Here is a 25,879-nt window from a genome sequence, read left to right as displayed (position 1 = left end):
GTGTGTGTGTGTGTGTGTGTGTGTGTGTGTGTGTGTGTGTGTGTGTTTATATATATGAAACAAATACTAACAAAGAGATAGAGGGCCTGACCAGTACTTACCTCAGCTCAGTACAGCCGATTCATACACAAAACAGAACAGAAAATTGACGTATCCTAGCTTTCGGAACTTCGTTCCTTCATCAGGGAGGAGAGAGGGGAAAAAAGGGGAAGAAGGGAAAGTGGATTCAGGTTTTGCATCGGGGTCGGTTACAGGGGTAGGAACCGCTGGGTAGAGAAGGTGGTCTGGGAATATTGTAGGGTTTGACAAGGATGATACGGAGGTTAGGGGGTTGGCAAAAGGCAACTCTGGGTGGTGTGGGGAGAATATTGTCAAGGGATGATCTCATTTCAGGGCTTGACTTGAGAAAGTCATATCCCTGGCGGAGTAATTAGTTGATGTATTCGAGGCCAGGATAATATTGGGTGACAAGGGGGATGCTTCTGTGTGGTCTGGGGGTAGTACCATTGTTGTTGGGTGGGGAGGAATGTATTGCTTGGGAGATCTGTTTGTGGACAAGGTCTGCAGGATAGTTGTGGGAGAGGAAAGCACTGATATATAATATAATACAGGGAAACATTCCAAATGGGAAAAATATATCTAAAAACAAAGATGATGTAACTTACCAAACGAAAGCATTGGTATGTTGATAGACACACAAACAAACACACACACAAAATTCAAGCTTTCGCAACCCACAGTTGCTTCATCAGCAAAGAGGGAAGGAGAGGGAAAGACGAAAGGATGTGGGTTTTAAGGGAGAGGGTAAGGAGTCATTCCAATCCTGGGAGTGGAAAGACTTACCTTAGGGGGGAAAAAGGACAGGTATACACTCGCACACACACACACATATATCCATCCGCACATATACAGACACAAGCAGGGTATATGTGTGGATGGATATGTGTGTGTGTGTGTGTGTGTGTGTGTGTGTGTGTGTGTGGCATACTGATCTGATCTGAACTATGCAGCCTTAAAATGGAAGTTTTTTGATCACTCCTTATTTTGCTCCCTGCCACCTTGGCAATATGTACCGCAAATCATCAGACAGACGACCTTCCTGCATGCTTCATGTTGTGTCTAGACAAGACAGCCTAGACACAATGAGAGGAAGCCGAAAGGCATGCTCTAAGTTAAAAAAGGAGGGCGTGAGGTCTGAAACAGGATACGTAATGAATGCTATAAAGAAAAGTACGTAGCTTCTGGAATACTTAACTTTAATCCATCCTTTTGGTACATCTGGAGATTGTGGTGATACAAGTGAGACTCTTTATATACATGCAATGTTACTAATGGCGCCTTGCTAGGTCGTAGCCATTGACTTAGCTGAAGGCTATTCTAACTATCGGCTCAGCTAATGAGCAATGCTTCGTCCATGTAGTCGCTAGCAAAGTCGTCCGTACAACTGGGGTGAGTGCTAGTCCGTATCTCGAGACCTGCCTTGTGGTGGCGCTCGGTCTGCAATCACACAGTGGCGACACGCGGGTCCGACATGTACTAATGGACCCTGGCCAATTTAAAGCTACCACCTAGCAAGTGTGGTGTCTGGTGGTGACACCACATTCCTCCCCTGCAAATCGGCGAATGGTCGTGTTATAAGGCTTCCGCCCGCTGTGGGGAGAACCCCATGTTGACGTATGCGATGAGGTGGGGAGCCTAACAACAGGCGAGGCTGTGCCACCCGCACACGGCCATTCGGTCCAAGGGGAGCTAGGAAACACCTGAAAACCTAGTCCAGGGTGCACGTCAACATGCGGTGTATGTGCCCGTAAAGAGACAGGAGGGGCCGAAGGGTCGACCTCCATTGCGTCGGGGTACCCGACGCGTGAAGACGCCATGTGGTCCGGAGCGGGCAAGAGTTCCATGGCGGAGGACAGCTGGTCACGGGAAGCGATCGGCGGCGTGTGACCCAGGGAGGCGCTTGGTGGCTGCAGCGAAGCGTCCACTGCGGGCAGCACCAGCTGGACAGGCGGCGGCGGCGGAGGCGGCAGCGGTGCGTCGCCATGGGGCAAAATGGAAGGCATCGTTGGTAACACCTGGGGATGAGCGCGAGCCAGTAGATGGGTCCCCAGGGTGCTGACCGGATGGCACCGTCGCTGAAAGCAGACGGGGAGCGGCAGAACCCGTGCGACGACAGAGGCGCAGCTGATTGAGATGCCGACGCACCTCACCAGAGGCCCCCAAAACCAAATACATCACGCGGCCGAGGCAGCGAAGAATGTGCACTGCGAGCCAACGCCGTGAACCTCGATAGTTGCGATAAAATACAACGTCGCCTGGAGCAAAAGCAGAAGTCTGCCGCTGCACAGGAACCTGATGCGGCGGGTGCAGCAAAGACATCAAGGTTCGATGAGGACGACTGTGGAGCAACTCAGCTGGCGAGCGACCATCTCGGGGCTGAGAGCGATACAAAGACAAAATGAGCAACAACGCGTCCTCCCGAGAATGCGACTCTTTCAACTTCAACATCTGTGACTTGAAAGTCCGGACCAATCGTTGAGCGACACCGTTTGACTGAGGCGAAAACGGCGCAGATGTCAGATGTTGAATACCATTGGCCTGGCAGAATGACTGAAATTCTGCGGACATGAATTGTGGGCCATTGTCGGAAACAATAGTCTGCGGAAGACCTTCAATGCAAAAGATGCAGACAACGCTTGGATGGTGGCAGTTGATGTCGTGGAAGACATCCGGACAACAAAAGGAAAATTACTGAAGGCATCTACCAGAACAAACCACCGAGCATACCAGAATGGACCAGCAAAATCGATGTGCAAGCGTTGCCAAGGGGAAGTGGCTTTTGGCCATGCAGAGACTTTCCGCGGCAGTGCGGATTGTTCTTTGGCACACGCCATGCAAGAAGAACACATATTCGTAATCGCAGCATTGATTCCAAACCAAGTACAGTGCTGACGAGGAAGTTGTTTCGTTTGCACTATACCCCAATGTCCTTGGTGAAGTAGCCGTAAAACAGAGGACTGTAACGAACGTGGGACCACGATTCTGGACTGATCATTATCAGAACGCAACAACAAAACACCGCATCGAACAAAAAGTCTCTCCTTGTGAGCAAAAAATCAGCAAACCAACGGATCCTCGATCCGAGACTTTGACAAAGGCCATTGCGTAGCAACAAAATGCAAAACGGTAGCAAGGACCGGGTCAGCAGCTGTGGCTGTAGCTACACGACGAAAATCAATCGGAAACGAGTCGACCACGTCATCGGTTTCCGAATCAATGAACATGCAAGCAAGTTCAGAAGAATCGAATGCTCTATCCTCAGCAACAGGCAAACGGGACAACGCATCGGCGTTTCCGTGCTTAGCAGTGGACCGATACAAGATATCGTAGCGGTACTGCGAGAGGAAAATAGACCAGCAAATGAATTTCTGCGCTGTACGCGGAGGTACAGGCTTGTTCGGATGAAAAAGCGACATCAAAGGTTTGTGGTCTGTGATGATGGTAAAGTGACGACCATACAAGAAATCATGGAACTTAGTAACACCAAACACGAGAGCCAAAGCTTCTTTCTCTATCTGTGAATAATTTCTTTGCGCAGACGAGAGCAATTTGGATGCAAAGGCAATAGGGCGATCATGCGACCCATCTTTGTGCGCAAGCACAGCACCGATCCCGAAATCCGATGCATCTACCATCAACAAAAGGGGTTTCTGGGGATTGAATGGCGTAAGGCAAGTATTAGAAAGCAACGCCGATTTCAACTGGCGAAAGGCGCGTTCGCATTCCGTCGTCCAGACGAACGGAACACCCTTACGGCGTAAGCTATGAATCGTAGCTGAAATGGAAGAGGCATTGCGCAGAAAGCGATGATAATAGTTAATTTTACCTAACACACTCTGTAGCTGCTTCAAATTCTGCGGCGAAGGCAAGTCTTGTATGGCACGGAGGTGCTCTGGACTCGGATGTATGCCTTGGGCATTGATGACATGTCCCAGGTATGGTAAGTCACGAGCAAAAAACACACATTTGTCCTTCCGCAAGCGAAGACCATTTTGTCGCAATACCTGAAATAATGTTCGTAGGTGTGCTAAATGCTCGTCTGCTGTCTTTCCGGAGATCACAATATCGTCCAGATAGTTCGCAGCAGTTGGGACTGATGCACAAACAGTTTGTAAATATTGCTGAAACAATGCAGGGGCGGATGCACACCCGAATGGCAGTCTTTTGAATCGGTACAAACCAAGATGCGTGTTAACCACCAAGACGCGCTGGGATTCTTCGTCCACTGGTATTTGGAAGTACGCATCTGTGACGTCCAACTTTGAAAAATATTTACCCGGGCACAGTTTGTCAAAAAGATCTTCCAGGCGGGGTAATGGAAAAGTTGCAAACACTAGTTGTGGATTCACAGTGGCCTTGAAGTCCACACAAAGTCTCAGTTTTCCGGAAGGTTTGGGCAAAATTACTAATGGTGAGGCCCAGAGAGAAGCCTGCACACGTTCAATTACACCCTGTGATTCTAAATCGTGTAATGTTCTTGCAACCTCATCACGCAATGCGTGAGGAACATTGCACGCTCTGAAAAATTTCGGTTGCCCGTTGACTTTCAGTTCCAAATGTGCTTCATAGTTTTTAGCGCAACCTAAGCCCGGCGCAAAAACGTCTGCAAATTCTTCACACAGACGAGAAACACTGTCTGAAGGCACAGTCTGATTCACTGATAGGACCTGATTTACTATAGACATGTTAAACAACTGAAATAAATCGAAACCAAACAAGTTCACTGCAGTAGAAGAAAGAAGAACGTAAAATGAGACAAGTTTTGTTTGTCCCTTGTATGTTGCAAGAAGGCTGCACTGTCCTAACACAGGGGATATTCTGACCTGAATAACTATTTAACTTAACATTTGCGGCACGCAACGGAGGTTTGCCCAGTTGTTTGTACGTGTCGTGATTGAGCAACGAAACTGCAGCTCCGGTATTGAGCTGGAATGGTATGACCATTCCATTAAAATCCAAATCTACAAAAAGTTTATTGTCCTGCTGACGACAAGAGCAACTGTCTCGTGCAATTTGAACTGATACAGGTACAGCATCACTTGCTAATTGACGTGATTTCCGGCGACGTCGACGCACACTTTGTGTGGGACGAACACTGTCACTGTTTGAGAAAGTGGCACTGGACGGGGTGGAATTCACTACATGAATGTCCATGGGCGAAGGTCCACGAGCCTGAGTGTCCTTGGTTCGATTCCGGCGCGAAGCAAAAGGCCTGGAATGGTTGTGATTGTCTGATCTGAGCTTTTTCTGGCAAACACTTTGAACATGTCCTTTCTTATTACAGAAAAAGCAAATAGCTTGGCGTGACGAGCAATTTTCACGCGAATGTCTAGTAGCACACCGCGGGCATGATTTTACTGCAGTTGTATGCTGTCGCGGCACACCTGGTTTAGAGCGTAGTGGCAGCTGCGTGGACGTGCGCGAGGGCAGTTTACCGGGCCGTGCAGCGCGCCCGGCGGGCTGGTTAATGTTACACACGGCTGGCGAAGTTGCAAATGATTCCTGAGCAAAGTGAAGTGTGTCTTGTCTATCTAATGTGTCTATCACTTGCTGAAGGGAGGGATTAACTAGTTTCAAAATCTGTTCCCATATACGAACATCAGAAACGTTTTGTGCAATTGCATCACGGATCATTGTATCTGAATAAGGGAGTCCACATTCACACTCAAAAGCACAATCCCTTGTAAGGCCTTGCAATGTTGCAACCCACTCCCTATTAGTTTGACCGGCCGTACGTTTTGTACGAAAGAACGTATACCTTTTTGCAACTACATTAACTGTTTCCTTGAAATAGGCATCTAAAGCAGACAAAAGTTCTTCGTAGGACAGAGTTGCTACGTCGCATTGGGGAAATAATTTCACTATCACACGGTACGTTTGCACCCCTACACATGCCAATAAATGAGGCTGCCGCTCGTTACCTTGAATTCTGTAGGCGGCGAGATGAAATCCAACCTGGCGTGACCACTCCGTCCATGTTTCCTTAGCTGGGTCAAACGGCCTAAAAGGCGGTGCAACTGTGAGTTGTGGCTGTGGTAGTAGTAGAGCGGTGGCTGCCGCATCGTTGTGCAGTTCACGTTGACCCTGGACGAGCCGTCCAAGGGCATCCAATAACGCCTGCGTCTGCTGATTCTGCAAGTGATAAAATTCGGACAGTACATCTGGCGAAGCCATGACACAAGTAAATGTAAGCAATTTGAAAGAACAAGACCCTTTCCGTTGACTTGTCGCCAAAAATTGTTGTGTCTAGACAAGACAGCCTAGACACAATGAGAGGAAGCCGAAAGGCACGCGCTAAGTTAAAAAAGGAGGGCGTGAGGTCTGAAACAGGATACGTAATGATTGCTTGTGTGTTGTGCCTGGTGCAACTTTGTTTTCTTTATGGTAAATAGTGATCTATCTTTCCCTGCACACACACAGAGAAAAAAAACTGCCAAGTCCAGCAGCTAGGGGCAAGCTGCTGGAGTTGGTAGTCATATGTGTGTGACATGTGCTTGCCTGTGTGTATGAATGCGTGTGTTTCTCTGTATCTCTTTTGCTGATGAAGGCTGTGGCCGAAAGCTTTGTGTAAGTGCCTTTTTAATTGTGCCTGTCTACAATGTAACATGTCTCCTTTACAGTAAGCAGCAATCTATGTTTTCCTATATTTTTCATTTACACAGATGTAATTAACAAATCAGAGTCTATTTATTCCAGAGAAGTGACAGTTTGTTCATGACAGTTCAGCACAAATCTGATTTTTTATATACAGCAAGGCTACCTATAAATTATTCTGTGTGCCAGTATTCATGCTGACTATAGGGATTCACACTGATCATGTGTAATTTGACACCTGGTCCTGTAAAGTTACTTCTGCTCAACGTGAAAAATTCTCCAATTCACATTTTGTAATTAACCTTAACATATCAAATAATGCACCCTTCGATATAACTGCTTATTGTCCACTTCCCATCACTCTATTCCCAATGTCAACCCAGCTGACCTCTACTTCTAATCCAAAAACCATGGTTGACTCAATGTTTGCTATTGCAAGCTATTGCTATTGCAACACAAAAGTGCCAGAGGCACCAGTAATGATATACAATTAAAAATACTAGAAAGTAAGGCACACCGGTTAGTACATGCTAAGACAAACACTACAAGTGTCTAAGACACTGCGCTCTCACACAACAAGTACGAGGTCTGAATACATTCCAGTTATGATACACTAAACTGTTTCATTCACAGTGGCTATATACATACTCTCTCCCCAATAAACAGAATAGTTATAACTCAATTGTTCACAAGTGTATATTATGACTCTTGCCACAGCCACGCAGTCAGTATGCCACAGGCGTGCCATAGAAAGCGATCAGGTTCAATTCCTTGTAGAGCCGGGAAATTCTGCTCGGTGGACGGACTGGAATAGAGTACACTCTGCTTGTAGTTCCAGCTGAGGAGATACTCAAGTGAGAAGTAGTGTCTTCAACTTCTGGAAGTTGATAACAGCCTGGAGAGTTGTATACTGACCCCCTAACTCTCCATAGATTTATAGTAGAGGACATCTCTCGAAGAGCATTGCGTGGTCTTCTGGGCCCAATGCAGAGTTCGTTTATCTATGTATATTGTATATCACCACTTGTACACACTCATCAGCACAGTATCATATTGTCTCTTCACGTGGCAAATTTTTGTTCCCTTGTTTCCAGACTATCATTACTTGTACCACACATATTCCACACGGTTTATGCTCACTCCTTCAATGATACTTCCTATCCTCCTCTAGTGTGCGAGTTGTCCCTGCTTTCCTGCGTGTTTCTTGGTTTAAACACCCTTGTTTCAAAAGAGAGTGACAGCTTAGATACAGTCTTGTCAACATTTTGTAATTTTATTTAGCAATTATTGTTTGAGCCTTATAGGCGAATGTCACAAGATATTGTCAACCACTGGATTCACTAGATTGGAATGGGGTTCATGGTAACTTATCAATTCATTTTTTAAGTTGCTGTTATCTTTTTCATCCTATCTTGGACTAGCTTTTCCATACTCCCACTCTATTTTACGTAGCCAAACAGTTATCTGCCCTTGCAAACTTGCTCCTTTACTACCAAGTTAACTAATACTGGGCAGCCTAACAGAAGTTCCAATATCCAGTCTTTCACCACAATTCACCTACACACACTTTTCACTCATTGATTTTCTTTTTTCAATGTCATAAATATTTTGCTTTCACAGACTGCTGTGCTTTGAACATAAAATTGTAGGAACATCTGCCTCACATGTCACTTTTTTTTTTTTTTTTTTTTTTTTTATTAAAGAATATGTTCCTTGCTTATTCCTATTTGCTTCTGATACATTTCCATTCTCACTTTTATTTTCTTTTGATCCATTTCTTTTTTCTTTGATAGACAAGTCAAACAACAATGGCAATATGTTGCAGCCCCCTGTGTTTCACCCTACTTACTACGAACTTACTTTTCTTAGCTTCCAATTTTATTAGTCATTTGGTTTTTAAGATACTTAAATTAATTGTTTGACCCTGTATTTTTATATCTTATTTTACCTTCGGTTGATAAAGGATTTCTGGTATGCTCACAAAGAGAGAGCTGATTTTCCCACCCCTCACCCCCCTTACTTTGTCCGGAAACAAACTTATCGCCAAGTATCTTGCAGTTTTTTTCCTATTATTAATCTCTTAGTCTAGTCATCAATTTAAAAGTGTCAGTTGTTGGTCCCATTGTCTAATAATTTGTACATTTATACACATGAAGTTCCAATTTTTATTTGGAACATATAGACTCTGATAATCATGAATCACAGTTCAAATGGCTCTGGGCACTATGGGACTTAACATTTGAGCCAAGGCAGGATTCAAACCTGCGACCGTAGCAGTCGCGCAGTTCTGGACTGAAGCGCCTAGAACCGCTCGGCAACGGTGGCTGGCGAATCATAGTTACCATCACACGGACAGAAATACTGTATTAACTTTAATACAACATAGGGACATAGCTAAAAATGTCTTTACATAATTTCCAGTTCTGACTACTTTCCTTTAATTTAATCTAACAAATAGGTTAGTGTAACATGATGTTGACAGAGGCAAATTATATATACTCACAAATTATTTAGCTAGAGGTATCTGGTTTGTATGTCTGGGAGGGAGGAGGGTGCAAGCTGAAAACTTCAAGAAAAGATTACTCATTTCATACCTGCTGGATTTAACTGCAGTTTATCTCTTCCATATACCAACCACATACCTAATGTGCATGGCAAACAGTTTGGAAGTATTATTCTATACTCAGCATTTGGAACTATCAGTTCCTTCATGAGAGAGGAAAGAGGGATAAGTTTCTGAAGGTCTGAAAGGTCACTCGGACTCCACAACTAATGTGAGGACAAGAGGAACAAATGTGTCTATAAGAAGTTTTGGAATTTCACCTCCTGAAGGTAAAATACTGATCAGTCTGTCAGTCTTCTAGTAATTTTATGGTTTCCTCGCATGAATTTTCACTTGGACATGATTATTCTATGTTTCATCACTCACCTGAGAGATATCTCTGAATTCCCAAAGAGACACACCTTCAAATTGCCATCAGCTGTTATCGGTAAACGGTTGCACGTGCCACAGAAGTGTTCACTCATTGAGGTAATAAATCCCACACGTCCCTTGAAGCCCGGGACATGGTATGCCTGCAAAAAGAAATTGTAAGAAAATAGGTACTGCTGTTGTGAAAATACTATAAATGTGTTGCTCACCAAGTGGAGGAAGGAGAAAATGTGCATTAAGGGGAGTTTGAACGCCCTATCCTGACAATGTTACATTTAGTGACTTAACTTCCCCGTACTTCAGGAACAACTGTAGCCATTGACAAGAAACTTTTACAGGACATTAAACTATATGTTCTGAGTCTTACAATAATTGCATTTCAGCCACTGCTTTTGGAAATACAATTTTTTAATTACACAGTTAAAATTTTGTGTACCTTTTTGTATGTTATTCTAAATAATTTTATTTATACATAACATTATGTTTTTCTTTTAGTTCAGAAGACTCAGGATACATATGTCATTACTCCCTGAAAATTTGAATTCGCTACTTGCCGTAGTTTCGGAGATTTAGGGAAAAATGCAAGAGAAAATGTAAATTTTCAGGAAGAGTTTTTAAAGTTTCAATAGACTGTAACTCAATATATGCTTAACATTTTATTTTTAGTCACTCAGAAGCACCCTGCACCATACTGTATATCATCCTCTTGATCTTTTTTAAGTTTTTTTTTTTTTCTTCTTTCTGGACTCCGTAGTGGCCAACTGTGCTGCATACTCTGCTTTACCAGTGCAAACCTTGTCCATCCCTTCAAATTCTCTGATGCAGTTTGCTCCAGAATTAATTCCCATATGTTGTAGCACTTTCACGCTACCAATGTTGCCATCATTAAAAGCAATAACAGCATGACTGACCCCCACTTTAGTGTCTTCATTACAAGAAAAAAATTTTTTGGTCTACATCTACATCTACATCCATACTCCTCAAGCCACCTGATGGTGTAGGCTACCTTGAGTACCTCTATTGGTTCTCCCTTCTATTCCAGTCTCGTATTGTTCGTGGAAAGAAGGATTGTCAGTATGCCTCTGTGCGGGCTCTAATCTCTCTCATTTTATCCTCATGGTCTCTTCGTGAGATATACGTAGGAGGGAGAAATATACTGCTTGACTCCTCAGTGAAGGTATGTTCTCGAAACTTCAACAAAAGCCCATACCGAGCTACTGAGCGTCTCTCCCACAGAGTCTTCCACTGGAGTTTATCTAACATCTCCGTAATGCTTTCATGATTACTAAATGATCCTATAACGAAGCATGCTGCTCTCTGTTGGATCTTCTCTATCTCTTCTATCAACCCTATCTGGTACAGATCCCACACTGCTGAGCAGTATTCAAACATTGGGGGAACAAGTGTACTGTAACCTAATTCCTTTGTTTTTGGATTGCATTTCCTTAGGATTCTTCCAATGAATCTCAGTCTGGCATCTGATTTACCGATGATCAACTTTATATGATCATTCCATTTTAAATCACTCCTAATGCATACTCCCAGATAATTTATGGAATTAACTGCTTCCAATTGCTGACCTGCTATATTGTAGCTAAATGATATGGGATCTTTCTTTCTATGTATTCGCAGCACATTACACTTGTCTACATTGAGATTCAATTGCCATTCCCTGCACCATGCATCAATTCGCTGCAGATCATCCTGCATTTCAGTGCAATTTTCCATTGTTGCAACCTCTCGATATACCACAGCATCATCCGCAAAAAGCCTCAGTGAACTTCTGATGTCATTCACAAGGTCATTTATGTGTATTGTGAATAGCAACGGTCCTACGACACTCCCCTGCAGCACACCTGAAATCACTCTTACTTCGGAAGACTTCTCTCCATTGAGAATGACAGGCTGCGTTCTGTTATCTAGCAACTCTTCAATCCAATCACATAATTGGTCTGATAGCCCATATGCTCTTACTTTGTTCATTAAATGATTGCGGGGAACTGTATCGAACACCTTGCGGATGTCAAGAAACACAGCATCTACCTGGGAACCCGTGTCTATGGCCCTCTGAGTCTCGTGGACGAATAGTGCGAGCTGGGTTTCACACGATCGTCTTTTTCGAAACCCATGCTGATTCCTACAGAGTAGATTTCTAGTTTACAGAAAAATCATAATACTCGAACATAATACATGTTCTAAAATTCTACAACTGATCGACATTAGAGATATAGGTCTATAGTTCTGCACATCTGTTCGACGTCCCTTCTTGAAAACGGGGATGACCTGTGCCCTTTTCCAATTCTTTGGAACGCTACGCTCTTGTAGAGACCTACGGTACACTGCTGCAAGAAGGGGGGTAAGTTCCTTCGCATACTCTGTGTAAAATTGAACTGGTATCCCATCAGGTCAGCGGCCTTCCCTCTTTTGAGTGATTTTAATTGTTTCTCTATCCCTCTGTCATCTATTTCAATATCTACCATTTTGTCATCTGTGCGACAATCTAGAGAAGGAACTACAGTGTAATCTTCCTCTGTGAAACAGCTTTGGAAAAAGACATTTAGTATTTCGGCCTTCAGTCCATCAGCCTCTGTTTCAGTACCTTTTTGGTCACAGAGTGTCTGGACATTTTGTTTTGATCCACCTACCGCTTTGACATAAGAGCAAAATTTCTTAGGATTTTCTGCCAAGTCAGTACATAGAACTTTACTTTCGAATTCATTTAACGCCTCTCGCATGGCCCTCCTCACATTACATTTCACTTCACGTAATTTTTGTTTGTCTGCAAGGTGTTGGCTACGTTTATGTTTGCTGTGAAGTTCCCTTTGCTTCCGCAGCAGTTTTCTAACTCGGTTGTTGTACCACGCTGGCTCTTTTCCATCTCTTACGATCTTGCTTGGCACATACTCATCTAACGCATATTGTACGATGGTTTTGAACTTTGTCCACTGATCCTCAACACTATCTGTACTTAAAACAAAACTTTTGTGTGAGGTGTTAGGTACTCTGATGTCTGATTTTTGTCACTTTTGCTAACCAGAAAAATCTTCGTACCTTTTTTTAATATTTCTATTTACGGCTGAAATCATCGCTGCAGTAACCGCTTTATGATCGCTGATTCCCTGTTCTGCGTTAATTGTTTCAAATAGTTCGGGTCTGTTTGTCACTAGAAGGTCTAATATGTTATCGCCACGAGTCAGTTCTCTGTTTAACTGCTCAAGGTAGTTTTCAGATAAAGCTCTTAAAAAATTTCACTGGATTCTTTGTCCCTGCCACCCATTATGAAAGTTTGAGTCTCCCAGTCTATATCCGGCAAATTAAAATCTCCACCCAGAACTATAACATGGTGGGCAAATCTACTCGAAATATTTTCCAAATTATCCTTCAGGTGCTCAGCCACAACAGCTGCTGAGCCAGGGGGCCTATAGAGACATCCAATTACCTTGTCTGAGCCTGCTTTAACCGTGACCTTCACCCAAATTATTTCACATTTCGGATCTCCATCAATTTCCTTCGATACTATTGCACTTCTTATCGCATTAAACATGCCTCCCCCTTCACTGTCCAGCCTGTCTCTGCGGTATACATTCCAATCTGAGTATAGAATTTCATTACTGTTTACATCTGGTTTCAGCCTACTTTCTGTCCCTAGTACTATGTGGGCATTGTGACCGTTTATTAATGAGAGCAGTTCTGGGACCTTTCTATAGACGCTCCTGCAGTTTACTATTAGCATACTAATATTGTTATTCCCTGCTGCATTTTGTCTACTCCTACCTTGCCGCATCTCAGGAGGTGTCTTGTCGGGCCTAGGGAGGGAGTTCTCTAACTTAAAAAACCCACATGTGCACTCCACACATACTCCGCTACCCTTGTAGCCGCTTCCTGCATGTAGTGCACGCGTGACCTATTCAGGGGGACCCTACATTTCTGCACCCGATAGCGGAGGTCGAGAAATTTGCACCCCAGATCTCCGCAGAATCGTCTGAGCACCTGGTTTAAGCCTTCCACTCGGCTCCAAACCAGAGGACCACTATCGGTTCTGGGAACGATACAACAAGTAGCTAGCTCAGATTCCACCCCGCGAGGCTTTCCGCCTACACCAACTCCGCTAACTGCCTGTACGAACTGAGGATGACCTCTGAACCCATACGGCAGGAGTCATTGGTGCCGACATGAGCAACAATTTGCAGTCGGGTGCACCCAGTGCTCTCTATCACTGCCAGCACGGCCTCCTCCACATCTCGGATGAGACCCCCGGCAAGCAGACAGAGTGAACACTGACCTTCTTCCCCGACCTTTCCGCTATTTCCCTAAGGGGCTCCATCACCCGCCTAACGTTGGAGCTCCCAATAACTAATATACCCCTCCCCCCATGTGCCTGCTCGGACCTTGCTGAAGGAGTGGCCACATGTCCACTCACAGGCAGAACGGGCGATGCCACACGGCCAGCCTCCACACTGACCCTCAGCCTCATGCGCCGCGAATGCCGCTGAACCCGCCACTCCCCTTGGGAAGAGGGTGGCCCAACCGTGCCCGGTAGCCGCAAAGATGTCGTGACAGCAGGGTCAGTGGGTGAAGCATGTAATGTAACACCTGGGGTGTACCATGCAGCGCACCAGACTCCCCACTGCCGCTACACTCTGAGGCAGCAGCCTGAAGATGGCTAACCGCGGCTTCAACACATTCAGCTGTTTGCGAACAGTGGCCAGCTCCTCCTGTGTCCGTACACAGCAGTCACACATCCTATCCATCATAAGAAATCAATTTACTGTAGAGAGTTAATCAACTTATAACTAGACTGCTAATTCACTAAAGGCGGCTGATAGTTGACTAAACTGTGGTTACTAGACACTTCCTGTAGAAAACAATGAAAATAGCACTACCTGTCTCTGGACTGTATTGAAAACAAACACTAGCACTACTGGCACTATGGCTGACTAAACGGACTCTCTCTGACTGTATTCAAAACAAACACGAAATCTATGGAACACTATTACTAGCACCTGACAATTAAAGCTTCCTAAAAGCAAAAACACACGGAAAAGGAAGTGACAAGTAAGAAAAATAGAGTTAATACTTCAATTAGCATAGCTCGCTGCACAGCAGACGTGATGCAGATGGCAGTTACAACGACACTGACACAATAAGATTATTGAACGACTCACTGGGATTTTGAGTCTGACAATGCAGACACTTCTTCAATAATTCAGGATTGCCAGGTCTCTGTAAACAGGTTTTATGATATCCACAACTGCTGCTGGGATAGAATGTTTATGGCTGTATGACCTGTTTGAGTACTGGGCATTGCGGTAATTGCACCATGAACCAGATCTAGGAGGGCAAAGATGGTGTACTGGTTTATCATCAGCTGACAGTCTCTGGAAGAAGGTAGCCCATACTGCCTGCTTCATTTTCAACAAATCCTCAGTATTATTTCTAATGGCAATCTCATAATACTGTTGTAGTTCATCAATCATGTTGTCTGTCAGCCTGCTTCTTATGGTCTTACCACCTGAAAGTTTCTTGTCTCTCAAACTTTGTTTCAACTTCCTCAATCTGGTATCCATCCTCTTCTGGACATGAGCAACACATTCCAGTTCTGTGATAAGCTTCTCACCATAAGGCTGAGTGGCTACTACACTGTTATATGCATTTGAGTCTGCATAACCTAAGAACTTAGTGTAACACACTCCCCTTTAGTTTACAGATCGATTATAAATTTCAACAGCTGCACAGGCCTCCGTACGACTAGTTGTCCTTCATAATTTCTGTCACAGATATGCCCTTCTTCATTCCCTGATTTATACTTATAACAATGTTTGGTTAAAATCTGGAAATCTATTAGCTTTCCAGTATCAACACTGGTCACTGTAGCAACAGAATTCTTAGAACTGCAGTTGCCCTTCTACCAAGTGCCCCAAAAGCTACTGATATGACAATCATACCATCGTTTATTTCAGCAGCTTCATTTGTAGCACCCTTAATTGACTCACATGCAGTGGATTTCACAGCAGCTCCAATAAATCCTGCATACTTGTCCATTTTACAAAGTGGGCGTGGCATATACATCACGACACACATTGTTTCTGCTGCAGTGTGTCCTTTGCCAATAGCTCTCAATCCATAAAACCACCTAACATTTATGTCAAAATAATTATCTTTACACTTATCAGAATTCCAAAATGAATGAGTGTATTTACAAATGGCAGAATTAATGGTAAGTTTCCTGGCTAGTCCATTTGATACCTCAATGTCTTCATGTAAACTAACTGGCCCTCCACATACATACAGCACACACATTCACATAACACCCCTGTTAGGATGTGTAAATGTATCAGAATATAACCTAACCTACCGTTTACATGAGTTTTGTTTTGAGATAACTGTGTTATCACTATGTATTATTTTAATCTTCGAAGCACTAATGGGTGTTTCGCTAGATACTCATGAGTTTGCCAGTATTTCATTGTCTGCAACTTCACACACCACATGCTGAACACAATGTTTCTCTTTATTCAAAAATTTATTACCATGAAACCCACATTTCTTAAAAACACTTCATTTTGGAGTCATACTTTTTGAGAGATTTACCAGTCTATTCATCACTTCTCCTCGGAAAAACGTTAGCACTTTGATATACAAAGCATGTTTATACTATGAAAAGATACGATACTATTTTTGACAGTGCTACCAATGCAAACACATAATTTAACCTTTATAACACAGCAATCCACAGCTTTCTACAGGGTAGTCCATTGATAGTGACCGGGCCAAATATCTCACGAAATAAGCATGAAATGAAAAAACTACAAAGAACGAAATTCGTCTAGCTTGAAGGGAGAAACCAGATGGCGCTATGGTTGGCCTGCTAAATGGCACTGCCATAGGTCAAACTCATATCAACTGCATTTTTTAAAAATAGGAGCCCCCATTTTTTATTACATATTCATGTAGTACGTAAAGAAATGTGAATGTTTTAGCTGGACCACTTTTTCACTTTGGGATAGATGAAGCTGTAATAGTCAAAAATGGTTCAAATGGCTCTGAGCACTATGGGACTTAACTTCTGAGGTCATCAGTCCCCTAGAACTTAAAACTACTTAAACCCAACTAACCTAAGGACATTACACACATCCATGCCCAAGGCAGGATTCGAACCTGCGACCGTAGCGGTCGTGCGTTTCCAGACTGTAGCGCCTAGCACCGCTCAGCCACTTCGGCCAGCTGCTGTAATAGTCACAAACATATAAGTATGTATATCACATAACTTTCCGCCAGTGCGGACGGTATTTGCTTCGTGATACATTACCCGTGTTAAAATGGACCGTTTACCAATTGCGGAAAAGGTCGGTATCGTGTTGATGTATGGCTATTGTGATCAAAATGCCCAAGGGGCGTGTGCTATGTATGCTGCTCGGTATCCTGGACAACATCATTGAAGTGTCGGGACCATTCGCCAGATAGTTACATTATTTAAGGAAACAGGAAGTGTCCAGTCACATGTGAAACATCAACCATGACCTGCAACAAATGATGATGCCCTAGTAGGTGTTTCAGCTGCTGGGGCAGCTAATCCACACATCAGTAGCAGACAAATTGCGCGAGAATTGGGAATCTCAAAAACGTCGGTGTTGAGAATGCTACATCAACATTGATTGCACCCGTACCATATTTCAATGCACCAGGAATTGCATGCCAATGACTTTGAATGTCATGAACAGTTCTGCCACTGGGCACAAGAGAAATTACGAGACGATGAAAGATTTTTTGCATGTGTTCTATTTAGCGATGAAGCATCATTCACCAACAGCGGTAACCTAAACCGCCATAATATGCACTATTGGACAACGGAAAATCTACGATGGCAGCGACAAGTGGAACAGCAGCGACCTTGGCAAGTTAATGTATGGTGTGGCATTAAGGGAGGAAGGTTAATTGGCCCCCATTTTATCCATGGCAATCTAAATGGTGCAATGTATGCTGATTTCCTGCGTAATGTTCTACCAATGTTACTACAAGATGTTTCACTGCATGACAGAATGGCGATGTACTTCCAACATGATGGATGTCCGGCACATAGTTTGCGTGCGGTTGAAGCAGTATTGAATAGCACATTTCATGACAGGTGGATTGGTCATCAAAGCACCATACCATGGCCCGCACGTTCACCGGAACTGACGTCCCAGGATTTCTTTCTGTGGGGAAAGTTGAAGGATATTTGCTATCGTGATCCACCGACAATGCCTGACAACATGCGTCAGTACATTATCAATGCATGTGCGAACATTACGGAAGGCAAACTACTCACTGTTGAGAGGAATGTCATTACACGTATTGCCAAAGGCATTGAGGTTGACAGACATCATTTTGAGCATTTATTGCATTAATGTGGTATTCACAGGTAATCACGCCGTAACAGCATGCGTTCTCAGAAATGATAAGTTCACAAAGGTACATGTATCACATTGGAACAACCGAAATAAAATGTTCAAATGTACCTAGGTTCTGTATTTTAATTTAAAAAACCTACCTGTTACCAACTGTTCATCTAAAATTATGAGACATATGTTTGTGACTATTACAGTGCCATCTATCACAAACTGAAAAAAGTGGTCCAACTAAAACATTCATATTTCTTTATGTATTACACGAATATGTAATAAAAAATGGGGTTCCTATTTTAAAAAACACAGTTGATATCAGTTTGAGCTATGGCAGTGCCTTATAGCAGGCCAACCATTGCGCCAGCTGGTTTCCCCCTTCGAGCTAGACAAATTTCGTTCTTTGTAGTTTTTTCGTTTGACACTTATTTCGTGAGATATTTGGCCCGGTCACGATCAATGGACTACCCTGTATATAAAAAATTACCGATTTTATTAGGTCTTGAAGTAATGCATGTAAAAATTTTAACATTTTCAACTGGTGTAGATTATATTTTAGAAAATAAAATAAAATACTTCTCACGCAAGTTTATAAGTAATATACATATCATTTTATTTGGAAAATGGCAAATTTTATAATCAGATAAAAACCCGAAAAAGTGAAAAAGAATGTTTTCCCCTTCTAACTTCCCTTAAAGTTATGGAAATGTGTAAGCTTTCGGAGCCAGTGGCTTCTTCTTCTGGCAGAAACAATAAGGGGAAGGAAAAGGGAAGAAAGAAAAGGATTGTCAAGGGTTAGGAAATGGGGAGAGTTGCAGAAAAGCTGCAGAGAAACCCAGGCCAGGACAGACTTACTGAATGGGATGAGAAATATGTAACTAAACCAGTCTATCTCTCATACCACCAGCAGATGTGAAGTATTCTTGTGATTGGTAGTAAGTCATAAACATTAAATTATTTTCAATGTATGTTCATACGTAATACTGCACGTACCTTTGAGGTATCATTGGGCCCATTGGGAAGAGGATCAAAATTAGGCCACTGCTTTCTAATTATTTGGAGCATTTCACAAAATGAGACCATCTTCCCATCATTCCATTTGTTGCCGCTGAAAGGCATGTACTCGATAAATCTTACATCAACATTTTTCTCTTTTGTTAACTCCACAAAACTGCACACTTCATCTTCATTAAAACCTCGCATTACAACACAATTTATCTGTGGAAGAAAGACACCATTAAAAACTTGGTATCAGATAAAGCATGGTTTAAACAGAGTTTGAAAGACTTTTTGATAGATAACTCATCCTACTCTATAGATGAATATCTTAACAGTGGCTGTTAGGCCAGCTTAAATAAGAATGTCTGTTAGATTTCAGTTCTGAGAGCACTTTGCCATAACAGTCAAGATTATGTACTTTTTGTTTGATAAATTTATTAATAGTGCATAACGATGTTTCAGTCTGACAGCGTATCAATTCTGAAAATATTAGCTGTTCCAGTTTGTATTGTATTCACCTAGTTTGACAATCTCCTGACAAATGATCAGGGTATTCAAATGTTTTATATTTTTTATGTTATACTTTCTGGCATGTTACTCACCCATGAGAATCGTCTCATGTTTTGGGTCTTGGAACAAAAGCTGAATCTAATCTAATCTAACCTACAAAATAATGGTTCTACAAGTCTGTAGTTATATTTGTATACCTCACTGATTCTGTTAAATTAATCTTTTTCTCTCTTTTTAGAGAATGTCTGAATTTATCTTAGCATGCCAAGCTGTTAACCTTCTTAACAATTTATGAAAATTAAACTACATACATCTCCAATCTTTTTCCCCACTCCAACGCACACATCTTTTGCTGAAGGTATTATTTTAACTATTACATGAAATTAAGAAGCTTTCTTGAAACTGTGCTGCCATTTGTGAAACAAAGTTGAAAGTGTTCTCAAGATAAAAGGTCTTCACAAAAGGAGCATTTAGTATCTGTGCAGGTGGTAATACTGACAGCCATCATATAAACAAGCCCAAATGGTAGAACATCCTGCTTTACACATACACGCAATGGCAGAAAAAAGGAAAAGAGCACACCTTTCATTCAAGCATTGAATATATAAACTGATGAGACAAAACACTATGACCTCCTGTTTGATAATGTGTTTGTCCACTGTTGGAACACAATACAGCAGTGATTTTGTGTGGGACAAGTTCAACAAATTTCAGGTATGTTCCCAGCATTATGTGAGGTATGTTCCCAGCATTATGCAGCACCGCATGTCTAAGCACAGGTCATGTAATTCCCATAAATTGGAGATCAGTGGTTTCTGGGTGCAGAACTGGTATCTGATAGCATTGCAGATGTATTCCATCAGATTCAGAAGGGGTGAATTTGATTCTGGCCTCGTGACACTGAAAGTCATATTGTTGAAACATGTCACCTTCATTAGGGACAGGGTGCGGACAGTGCACAATAATGTTCACACAGAACAAAGCTGTTATGGAGCCTTCAGTTACTACCACAGGACCCATAGAAGACCAGGTGAATGTCCTCCATAGCATAATATTGCTCCCACTGGCCTAAGTCTGTAGCAAAGTGCACCTTTCAAGCACCAATTCACTCTGTTGACAGTGTATGTGCACAAAACCGTCACGCAGGTGTAATGCGAAACTCGAATGATTCAACCAGATGACACATTTCTATTGATTCACTGCCCAATCTCAATGCTCCTGAGCCACAGAAATTGTAATTCAACTGTGTTGTCAACATGGGAACATACAGGGGTTGTCTGCAGCAGAGCCCTATGTTTAACAATGTGCAATGGATGGTGTGCTCTGAAATACTCGTGCTTCCACCAGCACTGTGTAGCTTCCTCAGCTGAATGTCATCTTTTTCAAAGGAACCATCCCAGAATTTGTCTTAAATCATTTAGGGAAATCAAGGAAAACCCAAATTTTGGTGGCCCGATGGGACTCGGGTCCGTTGTCCTCTCGAAGGCAAGTCCACTGTTTGACCACTGTGGTGGCATGACCTAGTCTTAATTAAGCCAGAAAATCTTGGGAAATGCTGACAGATTTAAGATATAACAATTTAAAGCAATCCTTTCATGAATTTCACTACAATTTTCTGCTCTTTTGAAAAACAATTTCTTTTGACTGTTTTGATGTTGTTTAGTATGTTTAAATAATGATGGCAGTCTCTATAAAAGGGCAGTTCGGCTTTTAAGTTTAGTTATACTGTTTTAAACTACATCCTTCATCTATTTGTCCACCCAGAAGTGCTATAGGATGTAACTTGAAGACTATGGTGAGGTGGTGGGGGACAGTCATGTGTTGAGGAGGAGGTGCTGCCAGAAATGAAGTGTGTGAGGTGACGTTATTGACACTGCATACAGGGAGAATAAAAATACTCTATTCCATATTCATTCACAATCTACGTCTGCCCCCATATGGTTTTACTTTTCTCCAATAAGAAAAAAGAAATTGTCAGTAACTGTCTCTATAAGGTCTTAAAAGGAAACAAACAATAGAAAATCTAGGCTGGAATAATGACCATATTATAAAAAAGATACATTGCTATTCACTGTACACAGGAAATGTTAGGTCACAGACAAGCACAACAAAAAGACTACTAAACACGTAAGCATTCGATCAGAAAGTCTTCTTCGTAAGTGGACAAAACACACACACACACACACACACACACACACATATGAATGTTGTTTCTCCCATGATGCGCAGTTGCTCCCAGTCTGGCCCTAGCAGCCAGAGACCGTGGTCATGTATGTGTGATCTGCATTTGCACGCATGTGTGTGTGTGTGTGTGTGTGTGTGTGTGTGTGTGTGTGTGTGTGTGTGTGTGTGTGTGTGGGAAGGGGGGGGGGGGGAGGTTTGCACCAAAAGCTTACGTGTTTAATGGGTGGTGTATTTTTTTTTTTTTTCCCCCTGCCTGCAACACAACATCTACACTATACAGTGAGTGCCAATCTATCGTTTTCATAATACTGTCGTTACCACCTTGCCAAGAGGCATATTGTGGAGTAATCCGAAGGGCTCTACTAATTTGTACAAGAGGAAGGAGAGCACAATCTCAATGTAAGTTTTTAGAAAACTGGTATGTGCATTACTTCTGCAAACCTTTCAGAAAGGACACAGTATGCACTTCATCCAGCAAGATGAGTAATAAACAATATTAGCAATACTGCATCAAACTTGTTCACTTTCATCTTTGGATTAAACATTCGATTTCAGAGAGTACAGAATTTGGCAGAATCAAATTTTGGGGATATGTGGAACTGGGACGACGGCATATTTTTTACCCATTCACAAACTAAGCACTGCTGATTGCTACTTTTATTGTGTCTGCTGCTGCAATGCATATATGAAACTGTAAGTGCAGCATCTATGATGGAATAAAATGTTATACAAATGAAACAAACAGGCACAGTGAAATAGAGTAGTATGGCTCATCATTTCGGTCTCACAGATTAGCAGGTGTTGACTTGAAAGATAATACTTAAGAAGTTGAATCCAAAGGAGAGGATGTACCGTATTTACTCAAATGTAAGCCGCATTTTTTCTGGTTTTTGTAATCCAAAAAACCGCCTGCGGCTTAGAATCGAGTGCAAAGCAAGTGGAAGTACTGAAAAATGTCGGTAGGTGCTGCCACAACTAACTTTTGCCGTCGAATATATGTAGCGCTACACAGGCATGCTTCGTAGGCACAAAGATAAATACTTGCGCCAAAACCTCTGCGTCAGTAAATAAATTAAAAAAAAACGGTGGAAGACGATTTTCATACATTATCCAACGAAGTAAATATAAATTCCGTATTGTTCATCTTCGAATGTAGCAGAACTTCAATGTATTACGAAAATCCGACTGGCAAGACTGTTTCGGATGTTTGTCAATATGGCCAACTCTACGTTCTGAATTTTTTCCTACCTGTGAGAAGAGATGGTTGCTTATAGGAACCTGATGAAATGTGAATCACATGCAGTATTCTCTTCATCATAAGAGTAATACGAATATAAACATGTTGCCACGTATTCTTTCGTGTTTGCTGCTATCTTATTTAAATCCTGTCTGCCTAATAAACTACGAAACTAGAGTGAGACAACAGCAAATGTGGAAGAATATACGTATCGTGTCATGTTTATATTCGTATTATTCTTATGCCTAATAGTGATACAGTCAGAACTGAAGCACGGCAACTGACTAGATTTTTAAATCTAAGATGACTCTAATTTCTGTGCAGAATTTGATGTACTAAAGAAGCGGCCGCAAAGATTTTCAAACGGAGATAAATTTTCGCCTAACTCTTGTTCAGAACATGTTCTATCATACGCAGTCTATTATTTGGTTCTTGTTGATCATTATCAAAGAAAGCAGCAGTGTAAGTAACAACAAATAGTCTCTTGCCATTGTTTCGCTAATGAGATGATTTCTCTCTCTTTTTTTTTTTTTTTTTTTAATTGTAGGCAGTGGTAGCGTGCATAAAAGCAAGCCATGCCGCGAGCAACGACAGGCCGCAAACACGCACTATCAGAATGCGACAAATAATGCATGACACAGTACAGTAATGTATTTTCAGCTTAGAGTGACATAAACGCCTATAACAAGGAAAACGGCACTTATCAGATCAAAGCAAAATAAGCAATGGATTCAAACCAGACGAAGCACGTGAAAAAGGAAGGGTACCAGTATAAATACGGACGGAGGGCCTGACGCATAGCAAAGGCTACCTGGTAAAGCTTAAGTGCTAAGCTTACGACTCGAACCAAACTACTGTAGCTGTATCGTCATTCATTCGACCTAAATTGTGTCTCATATTACAATGGACCGACTTTGTTTCGATTTGGAGGTGCAGCCTAAAACTTTTCTCTCCCCTTGAACTTCGAGTCTCAAATTTCAGGTGCGGCTTAGATTCGGGAATTTTTTTTTTTTCCTTCCTTTATTTCGAGTCTCATTTTTCAGGTTTGAGTGCAGCTTAGATTTGAGTAAATACGGTAGGTGGTATTTCACCTAATTCTGACTATGAAATAAAACAAAGTACGGCAGGGAGCTCTGACGAATCAAAGAGCAGCGATGAAGATTCTGATGAATAGTAAAGTATGAGTTAAGAAATAAGATGCTACTGAGATCGTAAATTTTTGTTGTGTTGATGAATCTGTTAACAAACATATTCAAAAATGCACTGAAACATTGGCACATGTAGTGTTGGGAGGTGATAAACTGTCATTACGGTTAGAGGAGCTATGTATTTCTTGCTGTTCTACTCCTACATGACACTGTATCTGAAGGTACAGAATGAATCTTCACTGGCTAGAGAAATGGGTAACACAATTTTACAAGTCTCTGCTGTCATGTAATCTCTTCAGGGAAATCATGACTGTACTACGATTCGGTTTGTGGTTGACAAGGTCAGAGTCATTAAGAAATGCAAGGCAGCTACCATGTCAGTCCTAGAAGAAAGAGACGTAGCAAACTGTCAAAGCATGTACATTCCCGGTCCATATGTTTGTGGTGATGTAATAACCAAGTAATACTGAAGTGTGATCCAAGTCGCACAAATATGGCTTTAATAATAACCTCCGAACAATATGCCTCTAAGGACTCAACAAGACACAGAACACTGATGTGCACATTACAAACTAGAATCACACAGAGAATCAGTCAGCACTGTTCCACACTAATATATGTGCGAGTCACCAGCAGATGGCATGGCAGCGACCGCGCCACACGCTTGGCTCCCAGAGACAGAATCCAGCAGCCAGCCTGCAATGATCAGTGGGTGACCAATTTAAAGACGCATGTACGGCAACACCACTCTCGGTGCACTCACACTGACATGTACTAGTAGCACGATACAGCAGTGATGAGCAGTAGTACCCCTCCTGTCTTGCGCGCCTTTTATCTGGCTCTACAATTTACTTTCCTAGACCCACACAAATGCCTGATCCTCCTAATTCAATTTGCTCTGCAGACTATTTAAAATTCACAAAGAAAAAGGAGCCAAAATTGCACTTTGTGTGCCAGTTACTTTCCAATACATTGCCACCAGCTGATCTTATTTAAGAATACTCAACTTTCGTAGCCATACTTACAGCACATCCTTTGCTTCCTGGCCTAAATCCAAGTTAACTACCAGCCCCCCTGCCCCGCCCCCCCACACACACACACGCCCCTGCCCCACCCCTCCCCCCCCCCTCTCCCCCTTCCCAATCAGCTAGTTGTGTGCTGTTATCTCACGTCACACCCTAGTCTATGAGTGCCCAGCTGTCTGTCGCCTGACCCCTCTACCTGCACCCCTAGCTAGCCCACAGATGGCTCCCCACTCTCCCACGAGCCACTAAATGCTGCCCTCCAAACCCCTCCCATCTCTCTCCATCCCTCACATTGCCTCAACCCACCCCATCCTACCCCACTCTAAAGCCCCACCTCACTCCAGAACACTCACCATGGGCCAGTAAAGAGCTGGCAGCTGAGCGACCACAACATAAGGAGACATGCATGTGCATGTGTGTGTGTGTGTGTGTGTGTGTGTGTGTGTGTGTGTGTGTGTGTGTGTGTGTGTACACGCGGGCGCATGTTTTCCCTACAGCTAGAAAAAGAAAGTGCATTCTGGAAGCTCGCCAAGCAACGTACCTTTTAGCTTGGAAGGTAGAAGACGAGGTACTGGTGGAAGTAAAGCTGTGAGTACGGGTCGTGAGTCATGCATGGATAGCTCAGATGGTAGAGCACTTGCCCACAAAAGGCAAAGGTCCCAAGTTTGACTCTTAGTCCGGCACACACTTTTAATCTGCCACGAAGTTTCATATCAGTGCACACTCCACTGCACAGTGAAAATCTCATTCTACAAACCTTTTGTTCGTGTGCCTATCAATGAGACAGTGCTTCTGCCTTTTGGTGAGCC

At 42.7% G+C, this 25,879-nt stretch overlaps 1 protein-coding gene across 1 annotated transcript in view; it reads right to left on the bottom strand.

Annotated features, from left to right (window-relative positions):
• The window catches only part of LOC124554865 (molybdenum cofactor biosynthesis protein 1-like), a 67,534-nt gene that overhangs the window by 28,639 nt on the left and 13,016 nt on the right, over positions 1-25,879 (bottom strand). The window contains exons 4-5 of the mRNA XM_047128536.1: positions 18,961-19,185; positions 9,584-9,729 (exon numbers count right to left, since the gene is read on the bottom strand). Of these exons, the coding sequence (XP_046984492.1) occupies positions 9,584-9,729; positions 18,961-19,185 (371 nt within the window). The remainder of the gene's footprint in view (positions 1-9,583; positions 9,730-18,960; positions 19,186-25,879) is intronic.

Source organism: Schistocerca americana, chromosome X, assembly GCF_021461395.2.
Source record: "Schistocerca americana isolate TAMUIC-IGC-003095 chromosome X, iqSchAmer2.1, whole genome shotgun sequence".
In the NCBI taxonomy this organism is placed as follows: domain Eukaryota; kingdom Metazoa; phylum Arthropoda; class Insecta; order Orthoptera; family Acrididae; genus Schistocerca; species Schistocerca americana.
Note: the sequence above shows the minus strand (reverse complement) of the source record. Positions and strands in the feature narration are given on the sequence as shown.